General features: G+C 44.9%; 1 protein-coding gene across 3 annotated transcripts; it reads right to left on the bottom strand.

Moving 5' to 3' along the window:
* Window positions 1-755: 755 nt before the first annotated feature.
* Window positions 756-9,777, bottom strand: DMRT2 (doublesex and mab-3 related transcription factor 2). 3 transcript variants are annotated; one of them, XM_048851431.2, is made up of 4 exons: window positions 9,380-9,777; window positions 7,845-8,297; window positions 6,027-6,129; window positions 756-3,995 (listed from the first exon to the last, which is right to left on the bottom strand). In XM_048851431.2, exons 2-4 carry the CDS (start codon window positions 8,268-8,270, stop codon window positions 2,959-2,961), a joined length of 1,566 nt encoding a protein of 521 aa, XP_048707388.2. In that variant the 5' UTR covers window positions 8,271-8,297; window positions 9,380-9,777; the 3' UTR covers window positions 756-2,958. The 3 variants fall into 3 exon arrangements, with proteins under 3 accessions (XP_048707388.2, XP_048707387.2, XP_048707389.2); XM_048851430.2 differs by lacking the exon at window positions 9,380-9,777 and adding an exon at window positions 8,926-9,373; XM_048851432.2 differs by lacking the exons at window positions 6,027-6,129; window positions 7,845-8,297; window positions 9,380-9,777 and adding an exon at window positions 4,700-4,786.
* Window positions 9,778-19,816: the final 10,039 nt, after the last annotated feature.

The following is a 19,816-nucleotide window of genomic DNA, read 5'->3' as shown; positions in this document are numbered from 1 at the left end:
AATTCCAGTTTTGGTCACAACTGAAAGCAACAGTGATGGTCCTGACCTGCTCTCCATCAGTTCACATCACCAGACCATCACACAAGTGGACACCATTGGCAGCCTCTGCTCAAGAGAGGTCCAGGGCTAAAAGAGCAGGAATGCTGTTGGTCAAGCAGAGCTGTGTGTGGAAGCTTACATGGCAACATATGCATTACACACACGCCTCACGCTATTAAGCCTTTCTTTCCATGAGCAATAAATAGACTCGCAAAGGTTTTAAAGAAAGGAAAACAGAGCTGGGAGTGATGAACTTTTAAGCTGCATGAAAGATTTTCATCGTTTCATGAAAACCTAGGGATTACAAAAGAAAAAGAAAAGAAAATGTGAGTACCAGACAAGCTAATTAATAAAGCCTAAAGAACTAAATGAAAAGGACAATGATCAGACAGAGGGCCAAATCTTGACTTTAGTGGGACTACTTCTGCAGCCGAGCAAACATGATTTAGCCCAGTTTTGTCTCAAGGATCACATTTCTGGTTAGAAGTAATAAAAATGCCATTCCCCTCCCAATTACTGTGCTCTGAAAAAAATTATCTGGAATATAGATTTTAGAATTTGGAATTGTCCCAGAATTTGGACATGGAATTATTCAACTCAATTGGCTCTTTAAAGGGGTCACGAGGTCTTATATTTTTTTCCAAAGATAAATTAAGGTGCTTAATTTCCTGGAAAAAGATTACCGATATTAAGCTGAACAAAGTTAGATACATGCATTGTTAAGCAACAAGACATTTATTCAGGACAAATTCCCAGAGTCCAGAACTGGTCTACTAGTTGGACTTCTGGTTTTCCCACATCTATCATCACAGTTCATGCCAGCAGCTTGAGAAATAAATCAAACAGAATTTTAGTAACAAAGGAAATATATTAAATATATAGTAAATTTAAAGTCTTCATTAGCATTTTATGCTCCGTAACCTCCACCACCAAAGAATGAAGCCATGGTAATAAAACCATGAAACATGAAAAGCGAGGAGCCTTATACATAGGCAAAACTGTAAGATTGGTATGATTCAGAGTGGATGTGGATTCACAGATAGCTAGGGACTAGATCTGGGCAAATAAGGTCTGATCCAATTCCCATTTAAGATAGTGGTAGTCTTTCCATTGACCTAAATGGGAGTTGGATCAGGGACAGAGTCAGAAAAAGCAGTTATGAATATTTCAAGCACCTTCAAATACAATTTTGCTTTCATTGTGTTCACACCCCTTTTTATTTAACATTCACACAAGCAAAGTATTATTTCTATGAATGTTCATGGAAAGTGAATTTTGAACCAGTGGCCAAGATAAATCACAAAACATTTGGTTTTATTACTCAATGAAATTAGTGTCAGGCAAAGGCAGACTTTGCTGTTACTATTGATTTTACATACAAAGAGCTCAGATATTCCCGTGATGGGCAACAGTATAAAACCTGAAGATAGCCACACAGAAGTAATTTATGAAGGTTAAGTCACATCAGAGACTTTCTATTCCATGGTTGGATGATCTAAGTGACACTACTCACACAACTCAAATATCAAATACCTGAAGAAATACTCACAGTAGTCAGTTCATTTACAATCTATGGGCTGAGATTTGTTCAGGAAAAAATAATCACCAAACACTTCTGAATAGTGAACAAAATTCACAAAAATCGCTCGTTACTCAGAATTTGTGACCTAATCTGTCCACTTCCATTTGTTCACCCAGCTACTAGACCTTTAGATGATAAAACAAACTAGTATCACCTAGGACTATGTAAACACATTGATAGGATTAAAATTAGTGTGTATAGAAAACAGGAAAACAAAAGCTAATTCTGCTTAGCTGATGGTAAAATAGGGAAAAAAATAGCAAAATAAGGAAAAAAATTTAAAAAGTCTGTTAAGTTAAATCAAAGTTAATAGGTAAAGTTTTCCACAACCTGAAGGAGGCTTCAGGCTGAGGTGAACTCTGTCTACCAGCCTAACTTTCTTTTCATTGACTACAAAAGGACTGAAAGATATAATATCTCCTCTTAATTTTATACCTTAATTTTCATTTTGTAGCTATTATTCTATGAAACTTTTTTTTTACCCCAAAGTTCATTTCATTGAAGGTGGCACAAATATCTAGTCTAGCTTGTGATTGTCAGAAATGAAAAGTTTTAGGAAATTAGATATTCCAAGTCCGTGAAGAGCCTGAGGGAGATTTTAATGCCCATTTGACACAAGAGCAGACCTTTATCTGAGAACACTTAAAAGAGTCACTGAATGTTCCTATTCTTCCATCTTTCTTCCCATTGTCCCTATCGCCACACTTCAAAACTTGCTTGAATGATGCCAGTCTCAATAGAGAGGCCCAGAATAAACGACTCTCTCATCCCAGGAGGTTTATCCTATCAGGACTGCACTGACAGTTGGAGCCTGATCCAAAGCCCATTGAAATCAGTGGAAAGATGCCTTCGATGCATCTTAGCAGGTAAACTTGCACTGCTGTTGCCTGTTCTGCACGCTAGTATGGATACAAATCAGAGATGAGTTACTGCAGCATAGCAAATAATTACCCTTTCTATAATAGCGAACAATAGCATACGCATGTTCTGCAAGTGGGTGGATACCCATTCTGTGGAGGGAGAGAGACATAAGGCAGAAGTGATAATGTCCTCTTGGCATGACAAAGAACAGGGATGTTCATAAGTCATCTCATTTTATTGTAACGTTTGAAGTGCTGTATAAAGCCTACACTTTACAGTCTGCACATGCACCGTTTTCATTTTTAAAATTTAAATATTTATTTTCATGAGAGAAAACATGCATATTTATGTACACAGGTTTTTTTTAAAATCACCATTTACATAACAAATTCCTTTGTACAAATCTTTGGAGAGAAAAGGCAGGTGGCAGCAACTTTGCAGATGGCAAACATTTAAACTTGACATTGAAGATGCAGTTACTGCGAGACATTAGTGACTGCAGAAGAGGGTCGTTTAAGGATTGATTCAACAGAGAATGATAGAGGCTCATTTGCTGAGAGTTTTGTTGCAGCTTGTTTGGCCCCAAAAAAGTCTTTTGAGTATCTGTCTATTGTAAATTTGTACTTTTGGTTCTCTTTGATGGAGCACTCTCTGTACTTCTTAGATGTCTCTTCAAAGCTCTCTTTTACAAACGATGTTTTTAACTCAGGCCCCGATTTGTCATGAAATGTTTGCTGTAAAAATGAGTGGAACGGATTATACTTGAGTGTGTGAGGATGCTTGGTATTTTCTTTGCTGATCTTGCTTAAGATGTGTTCTTGAGAAGCCAGAGAATCCTTCTCAGAAATCTGTGGAAAAGTCCTTTTAGGAGGAGAGAAAGCAGACCTCTCACGGGCCTCCTGAGGGACATGCTGAATTTCTCGAGCATGAGAAAGCACAAGTGAATTTTCAGTTTTTGGTGACATCATCTCCTGCTCTGAATTTACACAATCCTGGCTTTGTGAAGTCTTGGAGTCCCAGGCTGCCCCAGGTTTGAGAGCTTGGACTGCAGTAGCATTCAGTAGGCATTGCTGGTAGAGAAAAGCATCACTAATGGGGCCACGCTTTGGCCATACCAATAATCTGGAGGACAAGGGATATTGCCTGTAGGTAGTGGCTACACTGACATTTGAAGAAATCAGTTCCATATTCCCAGATCCTGAATACTGCATGGTTAGGTCAAGGCAGGTTGGTAAGAAGTTGCAAAACTCCTTGCTAGGAGCTTCAACCTGGGTAGGGTTAAAGGCAGTTTTGTGGGAATTGTATTCAGTTCCATGCACCATATGGTTAGGCAGGAAAAGGGCAGCAGCTTGAGTGGCTTCCATCATCTCCCTTTCTTTATACTCTCTCTCTAACATAATGTTCTCCAGCTCTTTATCAGCAAAGGCCCGTCTTTTCCTCATCCTGTCACTTACAGGGGGTGGTAAAGGTGAATTCCCTCCCAGGTAAGGATCTGCTGGCATGGGGCGATAACCTAAAACAACAAGGTATGGATATGAATAAATTAAAGTAACTAAAATAGGATCACCTACCTGCAGTGTTTGTAAAAGGACAGGAATGCTAATGTGGCGCTCAATCCTGCAAGGACCTAAGCACTTCCTGGAAAATCCTGAATGCCCTCAACTCCCAAGTAAGTCACCTTGCTGGAAGTGCTCAGCACGTTGCACAGCCAAGCCCGTGTATTATATAGATGCTTCCAGCATATATAGGGCCAAATCCAGCTCATCTTACTCAGGTAAGTAGTTCTGGTGAAGACAACAGGATTACTTACACAAAGGGCCCAATCCAACTCCTACTGAAGTCAACAGCAGTCAGATTGGGCTCAAAGTGAGCAGGGATTTACTGCTCTATGTTACTTGTTCTGCTGGAATTTCATTCATCCGTTTAAAATTGCTTTTTAAAAAGTGAAAATTTAAATTATTTAGATTATTTTACTTTCTCGAAACTAAGAAAAAAATACAAATTACTTAAAATTGCAATATTTTCAATTAGGAGACCACACGAATTAGATTCACTTAATATAATATACCGGGCCCAATCCTGTTTGCTGTACCCAGACAAATAATCCCATTGAAGTTAATGGAACTACTTACATGAGTAAGGAGAACAAGATTTAGCCCCTTTTCACTCCCATTCATCTCACACTGGTTTCCCCATTGCCAAAGAAGATATCTATACCTATAGCTGATGCCATTTCTATTTTCTAAAGATGAATCATTATCTGTAACACATTGTTACAGATGGTAGAAAAATCCAAGGAGAGCTAGGAGAAAAGAAAAAGAAAGTTAAGATAGCTTAGGGAAAAGAATGTGGAAGAGATTCTTTTTTAAAGAATGAATTGCAGAAGAAAGTAACCTGGAAAGAGTTTTCTTATCTGGCCAAAATCACTTAAGTATCTGGCCAAACTTTCTTTCTAACTTATGCAGGTAAAGAGAAGATATCGCTTAAAAGAACTGGACTTCATCATTTTCATGTCTTTTTTCTAATTTCTAATCACTTGAAAAGTAACCAAAATGGCCATATAAACAATTTTGGGTATAAGTTATAGGATACTGAAAAAAGCAAGAATTAGCCCTTTAAAACATTTATTTATTTAATAAATATTTACCTTAAAATGGTATTGTACTATAAATAATATTTTTCTGGCAGCACAAAATAATGTATACCAAATTTGTTTGAAAAGTCCATTACGTTTTATATTTACAAAAGGTCAAGTTCATTGCATTCATTTACAAATAAAATGAAACAATAAAATCTTCTGCACTGTCAATCATTGCCAGGTAGTTATTTACGTACATTCATTTTTACACTAAAAATTATCCTACATTTCAATTTGTTGTTTCTAGAATACTTTGGTGCAATTTTGTTTCATAACAAGCAGCCTGATCATATTTCCTGCATCTCCATCCTAACCAAAAATACAAATAAACAAACATACAAGAAAATGTACTGGGAGATCTCATTTGAAAGGGAGGGGAACTATTTTATGTTCTAAAACAATTATTTGCTAGAGTCTAAAATTTTAAAATATATTCTTGATGTGCAGAGATTTGAGGCAACAGTACATCATGCTTACTGGTGTATATGCACTCCACATGTACTGCAGAGTAAGAAAAATGTCTTCAATATAATCATGTTCCCTTTAAATAATATTAGTAAATAATTAGTAGAATTAGTGTTTATTTTTCTAATCTGTTGCATGATATTTAGCCTTTTTTCTTAATTCTGTAATGAGAAACTTTTCTAAAACAGAGAGAATTCCTTAAGCTTTTAATTTGCACAGACAGTGTAAATCCTGAGATCTTCTGTAGTAGGGAGCCATCAAATACTTTTGTATTTTTTTGTTTTACTTTAGATTTTTTAGCATTATGCAAGACACTTTGTTTTCTGTTTGTTTGTTTGTTTTTTCCAAAATAGCACATGGAAATCTGAGTAGTTGTTTCAGCAGCTCCTACAGTTCAGATGTCTGTTGCTCATAAAGGTCAGAATGCATGGGAGTTTTTACCTTCCAAAATGCTTTTGGCCAGCAAGCTGGGTGTCCTGACAGGCCTCTGGTAGACTGTTTTGCGCTCAAAATTAGCCTGTTTCCCTGTTAGCCCCTTCTTATCCTAGCAAGAGAAAAGAGAAGAAAACGGTCAATAAACAGGACAATGGGCGTTTCCTTCCTTATGGAAATTTTATTTTCCGCTCTGCTCGTTTTAAAAGAACGGATTCAAAAGAATCAAAATGTCACTCTCCGGCTTGCAAAAGGAGGGATCGGATTTTATTGTTATACAGAATCTGCCTTAAGTGCGGATAAACAAAACAGAAAGTGACGCAAAACGGCCGGGGTGAGCGAATGTCAATAGGAAAGAGAAGCAAGGGTGATATTTTTTAAGCAGCATCTAAACCTATTTCTGTGATCAGAGCCCGGGAGTTTGAGTAGACATAACAGAGCACCGGCATTCAAAAGAGGTTAGATCCGAGTGAAAATCGGAACGGCTCACAGCTCTGCATCACTGTCAGACCAGCCGATCGCTTAATACTAAGAAACAAAAAGCCTCGTTTTAAATGAAAAATGATTACTGAAAACCAACCGTTCCAAAACCCTGAGGAAATACTCTGGAGGGAAAGGAAGGTGTAGATCAGAGAGTGTGGTAAAGATGGGGAATAGCAATTCTGGAATATTTGCGCACATTGATTTTCTTATAGGAGGTCTTGATTAGCAACGAGCCCATAAATGTAACGAATTTGTTGAGAGAGCACATTTACTTCCAGCTTCTCCTCGGCAACGCGGTGAAGATGCTGAATTACACTGCCCCTTAAAACTACGCCATATATTACAAAACGAGTCCCTGGAATTTGCATCTTGAAACATGGTAGTGACAATGTGCTAGATCAAATTTTAATAATTGCTCACCGGCACCACCCCTTAAAATAACTATTAATAATAACATACAAATCATTCCTTCAGTGACGCTGCGAACTACCGAACAGGGTTGTTTTTTTTCTTGACAGTTTTGCTAGTTTCCCCCAGCCACGTCTAAGCACTCAGCCTCTAGCAAAGCATCTTGCAAGCTAGTTTCTGAAAATCTCGATGCGCGGTGGTTCGTCACATCCAAAGGTTAGTCACATCTTCATGAATGATTCAAATCCCAGAGTTACTCTCAGTGCTTCGTTACAGAAGTACAGGGCTGGGGCAAATAACACGCTGTCTCTTTCCAAAACTAGGGAGCCCTTTGCTATAGTTTGTGGACAGCTGTCACTTCCCAGGAGAGGAGACTCTGCTAGGATCTCTGCCATCCTGCGTGAATACCTATTGGAGTACCGCCTCGAATCTAGGGGTTTTTTTCTGCTACAAGTAATTAATTTCTTCCTTTTGAAAGGAGTGAGCCCCTCTCCCGCGGCGGACAGCCTCCACCGCCTGGGATCTCTCATCCCATTCACTTCTTTACCCAGGTTCACTAAGTACCACATCTGTAAATCTCACTGCACTTAACTGCCTGGGGAAATGACCAACTACCTCCCCATTTAGGCTCTGGGGGGAAAAATCTCCCTGCTCCTTTTCAGCGGAGTCAAGATGATGCCTGCGTCCCAGTCAGGATAAAACAGATGCCACCATCTACCTTCTTTGGTGTTGACTAGTCAATTGCACAGATGGCAGAGCAAATCTGTATTAATCATTGGAAACGGCTGCGATTTTCTGGAGACCTCTCCACATGGCCTGCTCCCCCGGAGCGCTGCTAGGAAGGGGATGGCGGCCCCCACACCGCGGCGCCCCTGCAGGCGGGGTCGCCTGTTCGCGCAGGGGTGGTGGGCGCTGCCCCCTCGCCCCCCTCCTCACCTCAGTGGCCTGCTGCCTCCGGAGCGCCACCTGGGCGGCCATGACCCGCTGCCTCTCCACCACCAGCAGGCAGTTCGCGCACTGACAGTCCCGCCAGCGGCAGAAGCGCTTGTGGCCCTTCAGGCAGGACACCACGCCGTGGTTGCGGCAGCGGGCGCACTTGGGGGTCCGGCTCAGCTTCCTCTGCTCCCCTCCGCTGCCCCGCTCCGCCTGCTGCTGCTTGGGCTGGCTAGGGGCCGGCGGGGCCGCCCCTTCCTCTTCCCCGTCCTCCTCCTCCTCGTCCTCCTCCTCCTCCTCGTCCTCCTGCTCCCCCGGGCCGCCGCCCTGCAGCAGGCAGGCCCCGAGCCGCTCCTCGCCCTCGTCCAGCTCCAGGCTCTCCACGTCGATCTCCCAGTCGGCCCCGGAGGCGGCCTGCCCCTCGGCCATGGCACCGCCCGGATCTGCCGCTCCGCGCTGCAAAACACAAACCCCACCACGCGCTGCCCTTAGCAGGCTCCGGGTCCGCCGCAAGCAGGGCCCGGCGGGCACGGCCCGCTGATTACATCCCCCGCACGGAGTCCGGCACAGGCCCTGCCCCACGCCCGGGGGTCCCGCCCTGCACCCCGTCCCACGGCTGGCCCCGCACACCCACCTGACACGCGCATCGTGTGTGGGGCTGGCCCTGGGACGGGGTCGTGCAAGGGTCTGTGCCGACATCAGGCCTTCCTGCACGCCGGTCACATCGCTGCCCGCGAGCCACACGCACGGCCTTTCTGCACGCGTGTCTAATCGATCACACATCGCTACACACTCGGCACCAAGTCCTTACCGACACACTGATGTCAGATTTCTCCCGGGTCACGCACACCGCCCAGCGCTGCCTTGCCGGGGTTACCCACACACACCACCGCCTGGGGTCATAGGGATGTCACTTCAGTCACGCTGCAAACACGCCCGCCTCACGGCATTATTGTCTATTGCGAGCTGCAGGTTTGGAAGTCTCAGCGCGACGCGCATTCCTTCCCGGCTTTCCCCTTTCGCTATCTATTGGTTTGGGCCTGTACCCTTATGTTTGGCGAAGCTGTAGGTTCAGAGCCCGAACCTGCATTCCTTGAACATCCGAAACTCCCGATAACCTCCCTGGGAATTTTGCTCGCCCAACGAACGCAGGATCGGCGTGGAAGGGCAGAAGGAAGGGGTCTAGGGGCTCGTTTCCAAGACTCCTCATTCCGGTGGGCCAAGCGCAGCACGGGCGGTCGGGCTGGCAGCAGCCAGCGGGTTGCAAGGTCGGAAGAGTTTTCCTGGTTTCCTCCCTCTGGTGTATGAGGGTTAGAACAAATCTATGGGGAAACCTGGCGGTTAAATGACTTCTTAACGTGGAAAGCACACGCTCCGCCAGGGAATGCAGACGCCCCAGCCCCTTCACAGAGTGCTAGGGGCCATCCGCGGGCGGGGGCGGGTTAGTTTCACCGCGGCAGAGATTGCACTGCAGGCAGGTTCCTTCGCCTCCGCCCAGCCCAGCCCGCACATCTCCAACCCCCGGGTTTTGCACTTACCGAAGTTCAGAGCCCGAGGCCGGCCGCAGACGCAGCCCGCATCCAGCCCCGCGGGAGTGGCTGGGCGCAGACCGAACCCGGGGCAGCACAGAGCCCGGGGGTGTGGGGGACCGCAGCTCCTCAGCAGCCCCGACACATCGCGGCTCGGTGCGGGGCAGTCACTTCTGCAGGCTGGGACGGGCCAGGGAGGGACACGGCAGCGCCTGCCAGCGATGGGCGAGCGGCGGGAGCCGAAGCCAGGGGCTGGCGGGGCTGAGATGCTGTGGTGGTTTATCAGGCTCGAGGGAGAGAGCTATGCAAGGGAGGGTTGGGGTGCATTTGTCTTCAGCACCCCAGGCCTTAACAGCACAGCGCCAGCACCCGCCTCTCTGCTCCCCTCCGTGCGGTGCCCAGCCCGACTCGCCCCACTGTATTATCCGCTCCAGCTCTGGGGCGCCCGGACAGCTGATTGGTGGGTTGTAGGGCGGAGAGAGTTCTGATTGGCACTACGGGCCGTCGATTCCTTCCCTCTTCTCTCCAATCTCCTCCCCTGGCTGTGTCTGTCCGCCTGTGTGATTATAATGTGTCCAGCCTCCGCAAGCCGGGAGGTGTGTGAAAGCCGCTGTTTATCCTTCAGACCTGCAAACACTAGGCGTACCCCCTGTATTGTAAACACATGGGTAAAGGGGAATTTTTCATGAGGTCAAAAGAGAGGAAAATCATAGCCAGCATTATGATTACAAATAATAAATAAAAGGCGCCGGGAAGTGAGATTGTCTCGTTATAGGCAGTGCGGTCATCAAGATCAAACCCAATTTAAAATATCCAAACTAATATCACATTTTCCTTATGGGGTTAGGGGTTTTTAGCTGCATTCAGTACGATTGGTAATGGCCTTTAAAATCAGAAAATAAAACAGAATCGTGTTTTATTATGCTGTGCAATTTAGAAATAAGGGTAGTTATACTGTGCATTTATTTTGAACGTTTTCTTCACTTAATTATCACAACAATAATATTCCCCAACAAATATCATCGTCCAGAGTAATTTTCTATTGTTGCTTCATTTCTGATGCTACTTTTCAGGAGGAGAGGGCAGACAGCTTTGTTTCGTTCAAAACTTAATGATTAAATGATTATTTGAAAGTTTCGGTTGTGCCAGAAATATTTTAAAGTGGCGTTGCTTCTCAAGATAAAAATTGGAGCCGAGGGAAGGTAAAAATATAGAAGTATTGATTATCTTGGATGTCAGGCTATCCTCAGAACTAGCAATTTTATCCAGAAGTTAACTTTATCCACCATGTGACCAGGAAAACAATTGTATGGAATCAAACTCTCCAACAATGCGCTGATCGAAAAGAATGATATAGATGAAAATATTCGCAGGGAAACTGCTTGTGACATAAATACTCTGATAAATATTCCCCTTTGCATGGTGTGTGTAGGTAATATGTTTTCTTATATAATATAAACATACAGGCGTATCCTGTCATCAGTATATGTACCAACGGCGCGTATATAGGCAACATCTGCATTAGATAGATCAGAAACTTGGCCTTACTAAGTCGGGCTTTCAAACCTTAGTGAGTCACGTCGATCCGGTTTTTTCTTAGATTTTTGCATCTCTTCTTATGACGTATGGGTGATTGTTTAGATTGTGAAATGTGTTTGGAGATTCTGTGTCTGGAACGTTCACACTCCGCTGGGTAGCGGTTCCTCTGTCCGCCGGGCTCTAGCCTCGTGGAGGGACAGAGAACATCTTCATCACCTTTAGCCCTCTTTAGGGGAGCAACTGTCCATCTGCGCCTGGAGAAAAACCATTGTTTCTCCGTACGCTCATGTCTTCCCACCTTGGAAAGGGTGGACACAAATACTGAAGGGGGAAGTATCAGCAACAGCTGAGGCGCGAGCTACAAGTGAAGAATTGCTTTAAATAAGCTTTTATTTTAACAAGTGGGGGGCCCTTTAAATATCGCGGGGTGATCTCATTAGGGCTTTTGTTTGGGTCTGAACACTTACATTTTCTATACGTTGCCTTTTTAAAAAAAAATAATACCTGTTTGTATTTTCTTGTTACAGCTGTGTGCAGGTTAGAGGCACATGCACCAGATGATTATAAAGGGCGATCGTTGGTCATCTCAAATATTTAGAAGCAATCCCGCCGTGAGTTTTGTATACGTTTCAGCGAGCAAAGCATAGAAATCTGTCAGCAGAAGCCAGCGGACTTGAGAGGGGAGGGAGAGGGGAAGGAGGTTATTCTATAAACGCAAAATAAACAAATTAAAAGTGAGTGTTCCCTGAATGGGATTGACTTTAAATAATTGTTATCTACAGTGAAAACAGTTCTCGGCGGTAGGACTCTGTGTACTGTAAACTCCTCACCCGAGGGAATCTGCCTCAGCTGCTGAAATCAGCATGGCCCTGTCAATCCCCTTTCCAGTTACACCTGAGCCGCAAATTGAGCGGGGCCATCTCTGGCTACTGCTGCCTCGTTAAACCATTGGGCAGGAAGCCTGTTTTCCCGCAAGGGACCCGATCCTGCCCCGTGACCAAAAGTCCCTTTGGCTACCAGGCCCACCTTTTCTTTTTAGATCAAAGGCAAAGACCCTCTTCCTCACGTTCCCGCTGCCAGCACCGGCTCCAGGCGCCGGCAAAGCAAGCAGGTACTTGGGGTGGCACAATTCCAGGGGCGGCCTTCCGGCCACCCTCCCCCCGCCCTTTTTTTTTTTTGCTCCGGCAGTTGCGCAATTTTTTGCTTGGGGCCACAAAAAACCTAGAGTCGGCCCTGCCCGCTGCTGCCTTTTCTCATCCGGAGTTAAAACAAACCCGGACGGAATGGATCGGTCTCCAGAACAAGCCCCATCAGTATCTATGGGGGAGTCGTTTCTAAAGCTTATTCCTCAGGGCGTAGCTCTGGTTTCCCGGGATGTAGCTGCGGTGTCTGGTTATTGGACCGCGAAACAGAACGTCGTGAGAGGGGGCAAGCTGTTACTGGCCTGAATGCTGCAGTTTTCTCCTGTGTCTTATATTGAAAGAACCATTGCCTTTGCTCATCTGATTGCCGCTCGAAGGAAATAAATGCCATTGACTTTCATCAGCCAGCCCCTGAGGTTTCTACCTCCATTTAGGGAAAATCCATGAGTGAAAGCCTGGCCCCACTGAAGTCAATAACAAAAATCCCATTGATTTCGATGGGGCCAGGGTTTCCCTTTCCCCCGTGAGGTCTAAGTTCTTTCAGACTTTTGCTATTTCTCTCTATATACAAACCAAATCCTTCTCCCACCCAGCACCCTAACTCAGCATTTCTCGGCACCAAGATCTTTGTTCCACGTAGACCCTTCCTAAATAGAGCGTATGAATCCCCTGGGCAGTTAGCTTCTGACGCTATGGATGGATGGGGGGGAGGGCGATTTGTTTGTGTAGTTGATTTAAGTGATTCATCTGAAATGAGCCTCTCTCACTTTTCCCAACCCACAAGTTATTTATAAGACACACACACACACACACACACATTTTCTTCCCTGCATGTGTTTAGGTTTGGAGAAATTACTTGGCTATCGACTGGAGTTTGGTATGTCAATTCATTTATATTGATAGTCACTTCTGAGAGCTTTGCAAACATGCAGGGGCGGGATTCCTCTAGTGTCAAAGCTGGTGTCAGTGGTGATTTTTGTTCAGTAAGGACTGCAAGGTTTGGAAGGATTGATCACCCGGCTTTTAAATTGGACTTGCTCTAATAGGGCTGACCTTACCATGAGGCGAACTGAGGTGGCCACCTCACGTGCCAGACAGTGGGGGGGGGGGGGGAGCACCACTAGGGCCCAGAGTGTAGAAAATTGTGTCTGTTGCTGGTGCATATGTATTCTCTCTGCTCTAGATGCACAGAGATGGTGAAGTGCTGTGCTGGAGGAAGGAGGGCACAAGAGACATAACAGGCAGGCAGGAGAAAAGGTGAGAGGGAATAATAGAAAGCAGCAGGAGCTGCAGGGAGAGAGAGGAGGAGGATCCTCTTATGTACCTCTCTAGCATCTCCAGGAGAGTTTAGTTCCTTAAGTCTAGATGATCCAGAACTGCAGACCCACTTGAGCAGTAGCCTGAGGGACTTCCTTGTACTGCATGGGCCACAGCAAGTGAAAAACCTCATGTTCCCCATAGACAATGAAAACAGAAGTTTCCATCCAACACATTACTGACGTGAAATCCCCAATGGTGAGAGGCCATAGCTTATGTACTCAAAAACCCAGAATGCTGTACACTGTTTTTGTTGAAAACTCTTCCAGTCTAATGTTCCAGCCACATTGGGTTCTACAGGAACAAAGGACGGGAAAAATCTGGCTAGAAATCTGGCATGCCATGAGAAGGCAGCAAATCACCAGAGAGCATTCCGTAGGTGGAAAGAGCTTGAGATGAGACTAAGGTTAAAGGCCACCATAGATGATCAGCATCAAGAGAAGATTGCATCAGAGCCTCTTTACTGGCAAAATGTTCTGAAAAGGCTCATTGCCATTGTGAAAATGCTTGCTACCCAAAACCTAGCACTGTGTGGCACTTCAGTTCAGCTGTATGTGCCAAACAATGGAAATGTCCTTAAAATTGTGGAGCTGATGGCTGAGTTTGATGCTGTGCTCCAGGAGTCTAAGAAGAGTCATCACCCAAGAAATGTACATGCACCACTACCTTGGAAAAACAATTCAAAATGAGATCATATGGTTACTGGCAACAAAAGTCAAAGAGAAGATTGTGGCAGATCTGAAGTCAGCAAGATGTTACTCTGTTATTCTGGACTGCACACCTGACATCAGCCATACGGAACAAATTACTTTAATGGTGAGTTTTGTAACAACAACAGAACCTAGTGAAAATGTCCCTGCAATGGTGACTGTCAGAGAGCATTTTCTAGAATTTATTGACATTGATGATACTACAGGAGCTGGTATGACAAATGTGCTTCTTAAAAAGCTGGAAGATAAGGGAATTGCGATAGCTGACATGAGAGGTCAGGGCTACGATAATGGTGCCAACATGAGAGGAAAGAACAGAGGAGTGCAGACATGGATCTGAGAATTAAACCCTCTAACTTTTTTTGTCCCATGCAGTTCTCATTCACTGAACTTGGTGGTCAGTGATGCAGCATCCACTTCTAGTGAGGCTGCTGGATTTTTTAATGTAACTCAAAGCATCTATGTATTTTTCTCTGCATCAATTGACCGATGGCAAATTTTGAAGCAACATCTGGGAATATCCTCTCTGACACTGAAACAAACCACTGAGTGCCACACAATGGGAAAGTCGAGTGGAGGTGATAAAGCCTATCAAACATCAAATTGGGAAGATAGATGATGCCATAGTTGCCATTATGGAGGATAATGCTATGACAGGAACTGTTCATGGGAGAACAGTGGCAGAGGGAAATGGAATTACCAGAAACATACATAACTTCAAATTTCTGTATGGCTTAGTGTTGTGGCATGACATACTGTTTGAAATAAATGTTGTAAGCAAGAGACTCCAAGGTGTTGACCTTGATATATCTGGAGCAATGGAACAACTGGACAAAGCAAAGTCATACCTACAGGCTTACCGGTCAGATGAGGGATTTCAAAACGTTCTGAAGAGTGCACAGAAGTTAGCAGAGGAACTTCACACTGAAGCTATTTTCCCACCCATTCAAGAATACAAGAGTCACCGAAGAAGACGACATTTTGATTCCGAGATATGGGATAATCCCATAAGAGACCCCAAACAACAATTCAAAGTTGATTCTTTAACCAGGTGCTAGATTCTGCGGCACAGTCAGTTGAAGAACGTTTCACACAGCAGTATATTTGGGATGTTGTGTGATATTCCCAAACTCCTCACTGTACCTGAAGAAGACCCACACCAACAATGCCGGGCATTAGAGACAGTGCTGACACATGTGCAATATTGAGCGATATTGAGTGATGCGAGTGATTTAGGTGATGAACTGAAAGCACTTTCAAGATACACTTCAGCAGGATCAACTCCAAAGGCTGTTCTGGAATACATGTGCACAAATAAGATGACCACCCTCTTTCCGAATGCTTTTGTTGCTCTTCACATACTTCTAACACTTCCTGTAACAGTTGCCAGTGGAGAACGCGGCTTCTCCAAGCTCACCTTAATAAAAACACATCTATGCTCAACAATGACACAGGAGAGGTTGGTCGGCCTTGCAACCATCTCAGTAGAGCATCTCAGTAGTGGCCCGGACTGTGGACCTTCAGGAAGCAGTTCAAATCTTTGCAGCCAAGAAGGCACTTGGAAAGCACCACTTTGATTATTCAAACAGATAAAAATGCCAGTGTTTACTATGCAGACAAGAAAAGTTACATTTGCTGTTCAGGCATTTGAAGTTAAGTGTTACTTAAAATTTTTGAACAAGGCATTTTAAGTTGTTAGTTCTCCTTTATTGGGGTAGGTAGCAGAGCAATACCAGGAGAGGAGTATTACAGGAAGAAGGCAGAACTGAGACCTTTCAAAGTTTTGGCCCAAGCGAGGGGGCATGGGGACGTCATTTGAGCTCCCCACCTCTGGTGCCAAAATGTTGTGGGCCACCCTGAGCCTGATTCCCAAAACCTAGGCCCAGATTGTGTCGCCAGAACCCCTGCTCCCTTCCGTGCAATTCAATGAACTCTCTTGGGCGGTTCTGTCAATATTAGCTTTGCGGAACATTCCGAGCTCACCCAACCTCTTTGGCTAGTGCAGGAGGTGTCAGGAGCTCTTCCACCGCCCCAGAACATCAAACGCGCCGAGCTTCAAGAACATTTGTCCTCTTTGACCCGCAGCACCTTTGAGTGTTATGTAAAGAGGGAGACTGGGGGGAAAGTGCATCTCCTGATGGCTGATATTATTCATCCCAAAAGAGACGCGGGCTACTGTTTGACTTATAAGCATGACTAAAAGGCAAATACCCAAGGAATTTCACTTTCCCCCTTGGGGTCCCTCTTAAAAGGGACAGGCATGACAAAGGACCTGTTAGGTTAGGAAACAGAAGTCCCCTTTGCTTGTAAACCGATACCAAATTACGAAGTAAAATTCTTTGTCACAATAGTAAATTACAAAACAGTTCGCCTAGTGTTTACTTTATCCGCGGGGAACTGTGAAACCCAGCCATGATTTTAAAGCATGTTTGTATAACTTTCTTCTTCTTCACTCTTGTTTGTGTTCAGTTTTTGCAGGACATGTACGGGCTTCCCTCCTTGCCCGCCCCCATACGTTACAAATGTAACCGTGATCCTTAGTTGTTGCTTTCTAATTTGATTTACCTATGGGAAACACGAAGTAGTGTAAATAATAGAGTCCCTTGTTTACACATTCACAGCCTGAGCCTAAATGACCTCAAGTTTTGCTGAATCTCTTCCTTTTTGTCTATATTATCTGTCTTTCTACCCGTTCAGGCTTCTCTGACGCTATTTGTGGATCAGAACCATCATTCCAAATCTATTTTATGGACCTTATATGGTCCTCATCACCATAATAACTGGGTGTCTCGCTCTCATTTCCCCGTCCTTTTAAAAAGAAGACTTTGAAACGCGTATCCTCCTCAACCCAAGTATGATCCTACAAGATTTCCAGTAAGGAGCAACTTCCGATCTCTGATGGCTGACCCAGCAATAGCATAGCATAGATCACTCTGGTGAACAGAGGTACAACTATGCAGCCTTTCATTCAAGTGGCTTATTGTAAAGCAGATTGAAACATCCTCAGCTCCGCCAAAGAACTCTTGTGCTAGCTTGAATAGCAAAAACAGAATGATAGATCTTTCATCTCGTTTTTCATCAGCTGGGTTAAATGCATCCCCACCACAACGCCACAGAGCACAGACGCATTTGGTCCTATGTATAACACTTTCTCTATTTAACATTAGTGTCCACAGTGACAATGTATCCCAGACCCTATGTGCTTTATTCCAACTGATGTCCGTGAGAGTTTGCCTAATAAGGAATGCAAGGTCAGTCCCTTATTCTTTTCTACATGACGTTTAGCAAAGCAATAGAATCAAATGTTTTCTTAAAATATGATAATATTTAATTCACTGGAACATCCAATTGCCCAGTTAATCTGTCATGTAGCAGTATATTATGTTTTAGCTTAATGGTTTCCATAGATTCCCTGGGATTTGTAGTATGTTTAATCACATCTATTGCACACCCTGTACGTGTAACATACAGGCAACAGCAAGAATGTAATTTAAAAAAAATCTATTAAGTCCTATTACAAAAATGTAGAAGAAAAAATATTTTGTTTTTATTATTATTTTCCAGGCATATCTAGTTGTATAGGTTACCTGGTCTGCACTGACAAACGGAGTCAATTAATCAGTCGAATATTTATGTTGCCACCTATTAGGATTTGTACAGCATATCTGATACCTATTTCGGGTAGACACGCAGACGACAGGCTGCTTACAGATTGTTTTACACAGGAAGGTTGGTCACGCTGAGCAATTTTCTAGGCAAAAAACAAGTTGCAAGAAAGCGATGAAGCAACAAAGGATGCTGAACGCGGAGTCATTCCTAGGCTCGTTCCCAAAGCCAGAAAGCTAGCCGAAGAAATCCCACTCTCTCAGTAAGCCTGGCTTCAATCATTGGGGATACAGAGGACAAGTCCTTAATGCAGCACCCCGACCCGAGACTCCTAAGCTGATTCTCAACACGAGCACGGTCACAGCCCCAGAGAAGTCATCAGTCTGGCTAGCTACACACACCTGCAGGCCAGGAGCCTATAAATCAGTAGTTTCCTGGAGTACTGGTCTGTCAGCTTTTGCCTCCTTCTCCACGTTTACACCCCCCTCCCCACCACACACACATTTTCTCTGGTGAAAGGGGGGAAATGGCAAGCCAGAGTCTCCTCTGCTTCTCTGTTGCACGGGCCGGACGGCCATGATGCCCTCAGCTAAAGGCACGGATGAGGTTAAACCCCAAAACATCAGTAATCGATAATAACCTATTGGGGAATAGATGGGGACTTCTTTTCTACAACGAGAGCTCCTTGTAACAGCAGGTCGTGGCTTTGTACAATACACAGTCCTCTTGTTCGAGGGAGGGTGGGATGGGTGGGCAGAGCAGGAAAGGTGAATCTGCTGGCGGGGGAGCTCCTGAGAGATACCACTGCTGTTCACCGCTTCCCCCACCCTTTCATCTTCATGTGCTTCTTTGCTCCTGTCTATGGGAAAACTAGTGAAACGTACCTGGCCAGTCCTTTCCTAACCCAGCTGGAGCCAGAGCCAACGTGGCTGGGACGGTGTATGTTTCTCAGAAACAAGGCTAGGTTGAAAACAAGATGCTTGGCACCTTTGGTGCAGTTTTCGCTATTCTGCGTGGAATTTTAGGCTAACAAAGGATGGTTACTTTTCATAAAATCATAAGTTTTAATGCGACACGTTCTCAAGTTCCCACACCTTTCCTTCCTGCTCTGGCGAGAACCCTCCTTATCTGAATGGGTTTAAAACAATGTGATCTAGCGGATGCCTCTAAAATAAAAGACATTCTCATGAGGCTTCCAATGTTTTATTTCATTTGTAAACGGTGGCGTTTTGCACCGATTCATGTTGCAACCCTAATATGTCTGCAGGAGTTTGTAGAATGTGATCTGCGTGGCTGGGGGAGGGGGGGTTTCAAATAAAATGCAACCAACTCAGAGAATTGGGCGTTTTCAACTCTTCCTGCTGGAGTAGAATCACTGCAATGCAACCTTATTCGGAGAGAAGCAAATGAGAAGCAGGGCTGTCCTAAATGCCCGCATAGTAGATGGGGAAAGGAAGCCAAGCTACAGCAGACTAGCTAGGGGGACAGTGGAAGGTAACTAGACTTTATATCGTTTCTACTGACAGCCGTGGTCCTTGTCTGTAAAAGGGCTGCGTTTAGAGCCCTCCAAGGGGGGGGAGGGGGAAGCTACAAGAGTGTTAAGGACTCCGAGGGGGGAAAGCTTCTTTGAAATCTTTGCCTCTGGCGCGTTGTTGCCCAGGGTTGTAGCGAGCAGGGCAGAGTTTCTTTGCATTGATCTAACATGTGGGGGAGATGGCAGGGCTGCAGGTGCAGGTGCTGCTGCCCCCTTCATCTCCCCCGCCCCCTTCTTTCCCGGAAAATTTATTAGCAAGGTTAGGGCAGGCTAGCTAAACGGCAACCCCGGGTGCAATTTCCACTGGAAGAATGCTTTGATCCTGCCCTCTCTTCTCACTGCCTGAAGCAGATTACATTGCCAAACGCTGGAGATCCCGGCAGCTTGTTTTGTCAGAGACGTTACCAATGAATCTGAAACAAATTGTCCATATCTCGCGGCCCCATGATCTCTCTCTCTCTCTCTCTCTCTGTGGGAAGTCCTTTGGGGCTGGCACTCTGGCCAGGGCTTCCCGTTGCTGTCTGTGTGCATGCAGCCAAAGGGCGAGTGGGACCGCGGAGTGCTTTCCCACGGGCAGGCTGCGCTAACCCCACTCCAC

This window comes from Caretta caretta, chromosome 5 (genome assembly GCF_965140235.1).
Source record: "Caretta caretta isolate rCarCar2 chromosome 5, rCarCar1.hap1, whole genome shotgun sequence".
Classification (NCBI taxonomy): Eukaryota; Metazoa; Chordata; order Testudines; family Cheloniidae; genus Caretta; species Caretta caretta.
This window is presented reverse-complemented; position numbering and strand designations above follow the sequence as displayed.

What these genes read in the sequence shown, in the direction of transcription:
- DMRT2 (XM_048851430.2), bottom strand. Translation starts at nt 9,051, where the DNA reads ATGAGGAGTCTTGGAAACGAGCCCCTAGACCCCTTCCTTCTGCCCTTC. An exon ending in GGAGGCAGCAGGCCACTGAG is followed by an intron (nt 6,130 to 7,844) that starts GTGAGGAGGGGG and finishes TTCTCTTGCTAG; the next exon opens with GATAAGAAGGGGCTAACAGG. An exon ending in GGCCAAAAGCATTTTGGAAG is followed by an intron (nt 3,996 to 6,026) that starts GTAAAAACTCCC and finishes TTGTTGTTTTAG; the next exon opens with GTTATCGCCCCATGCCAGCA.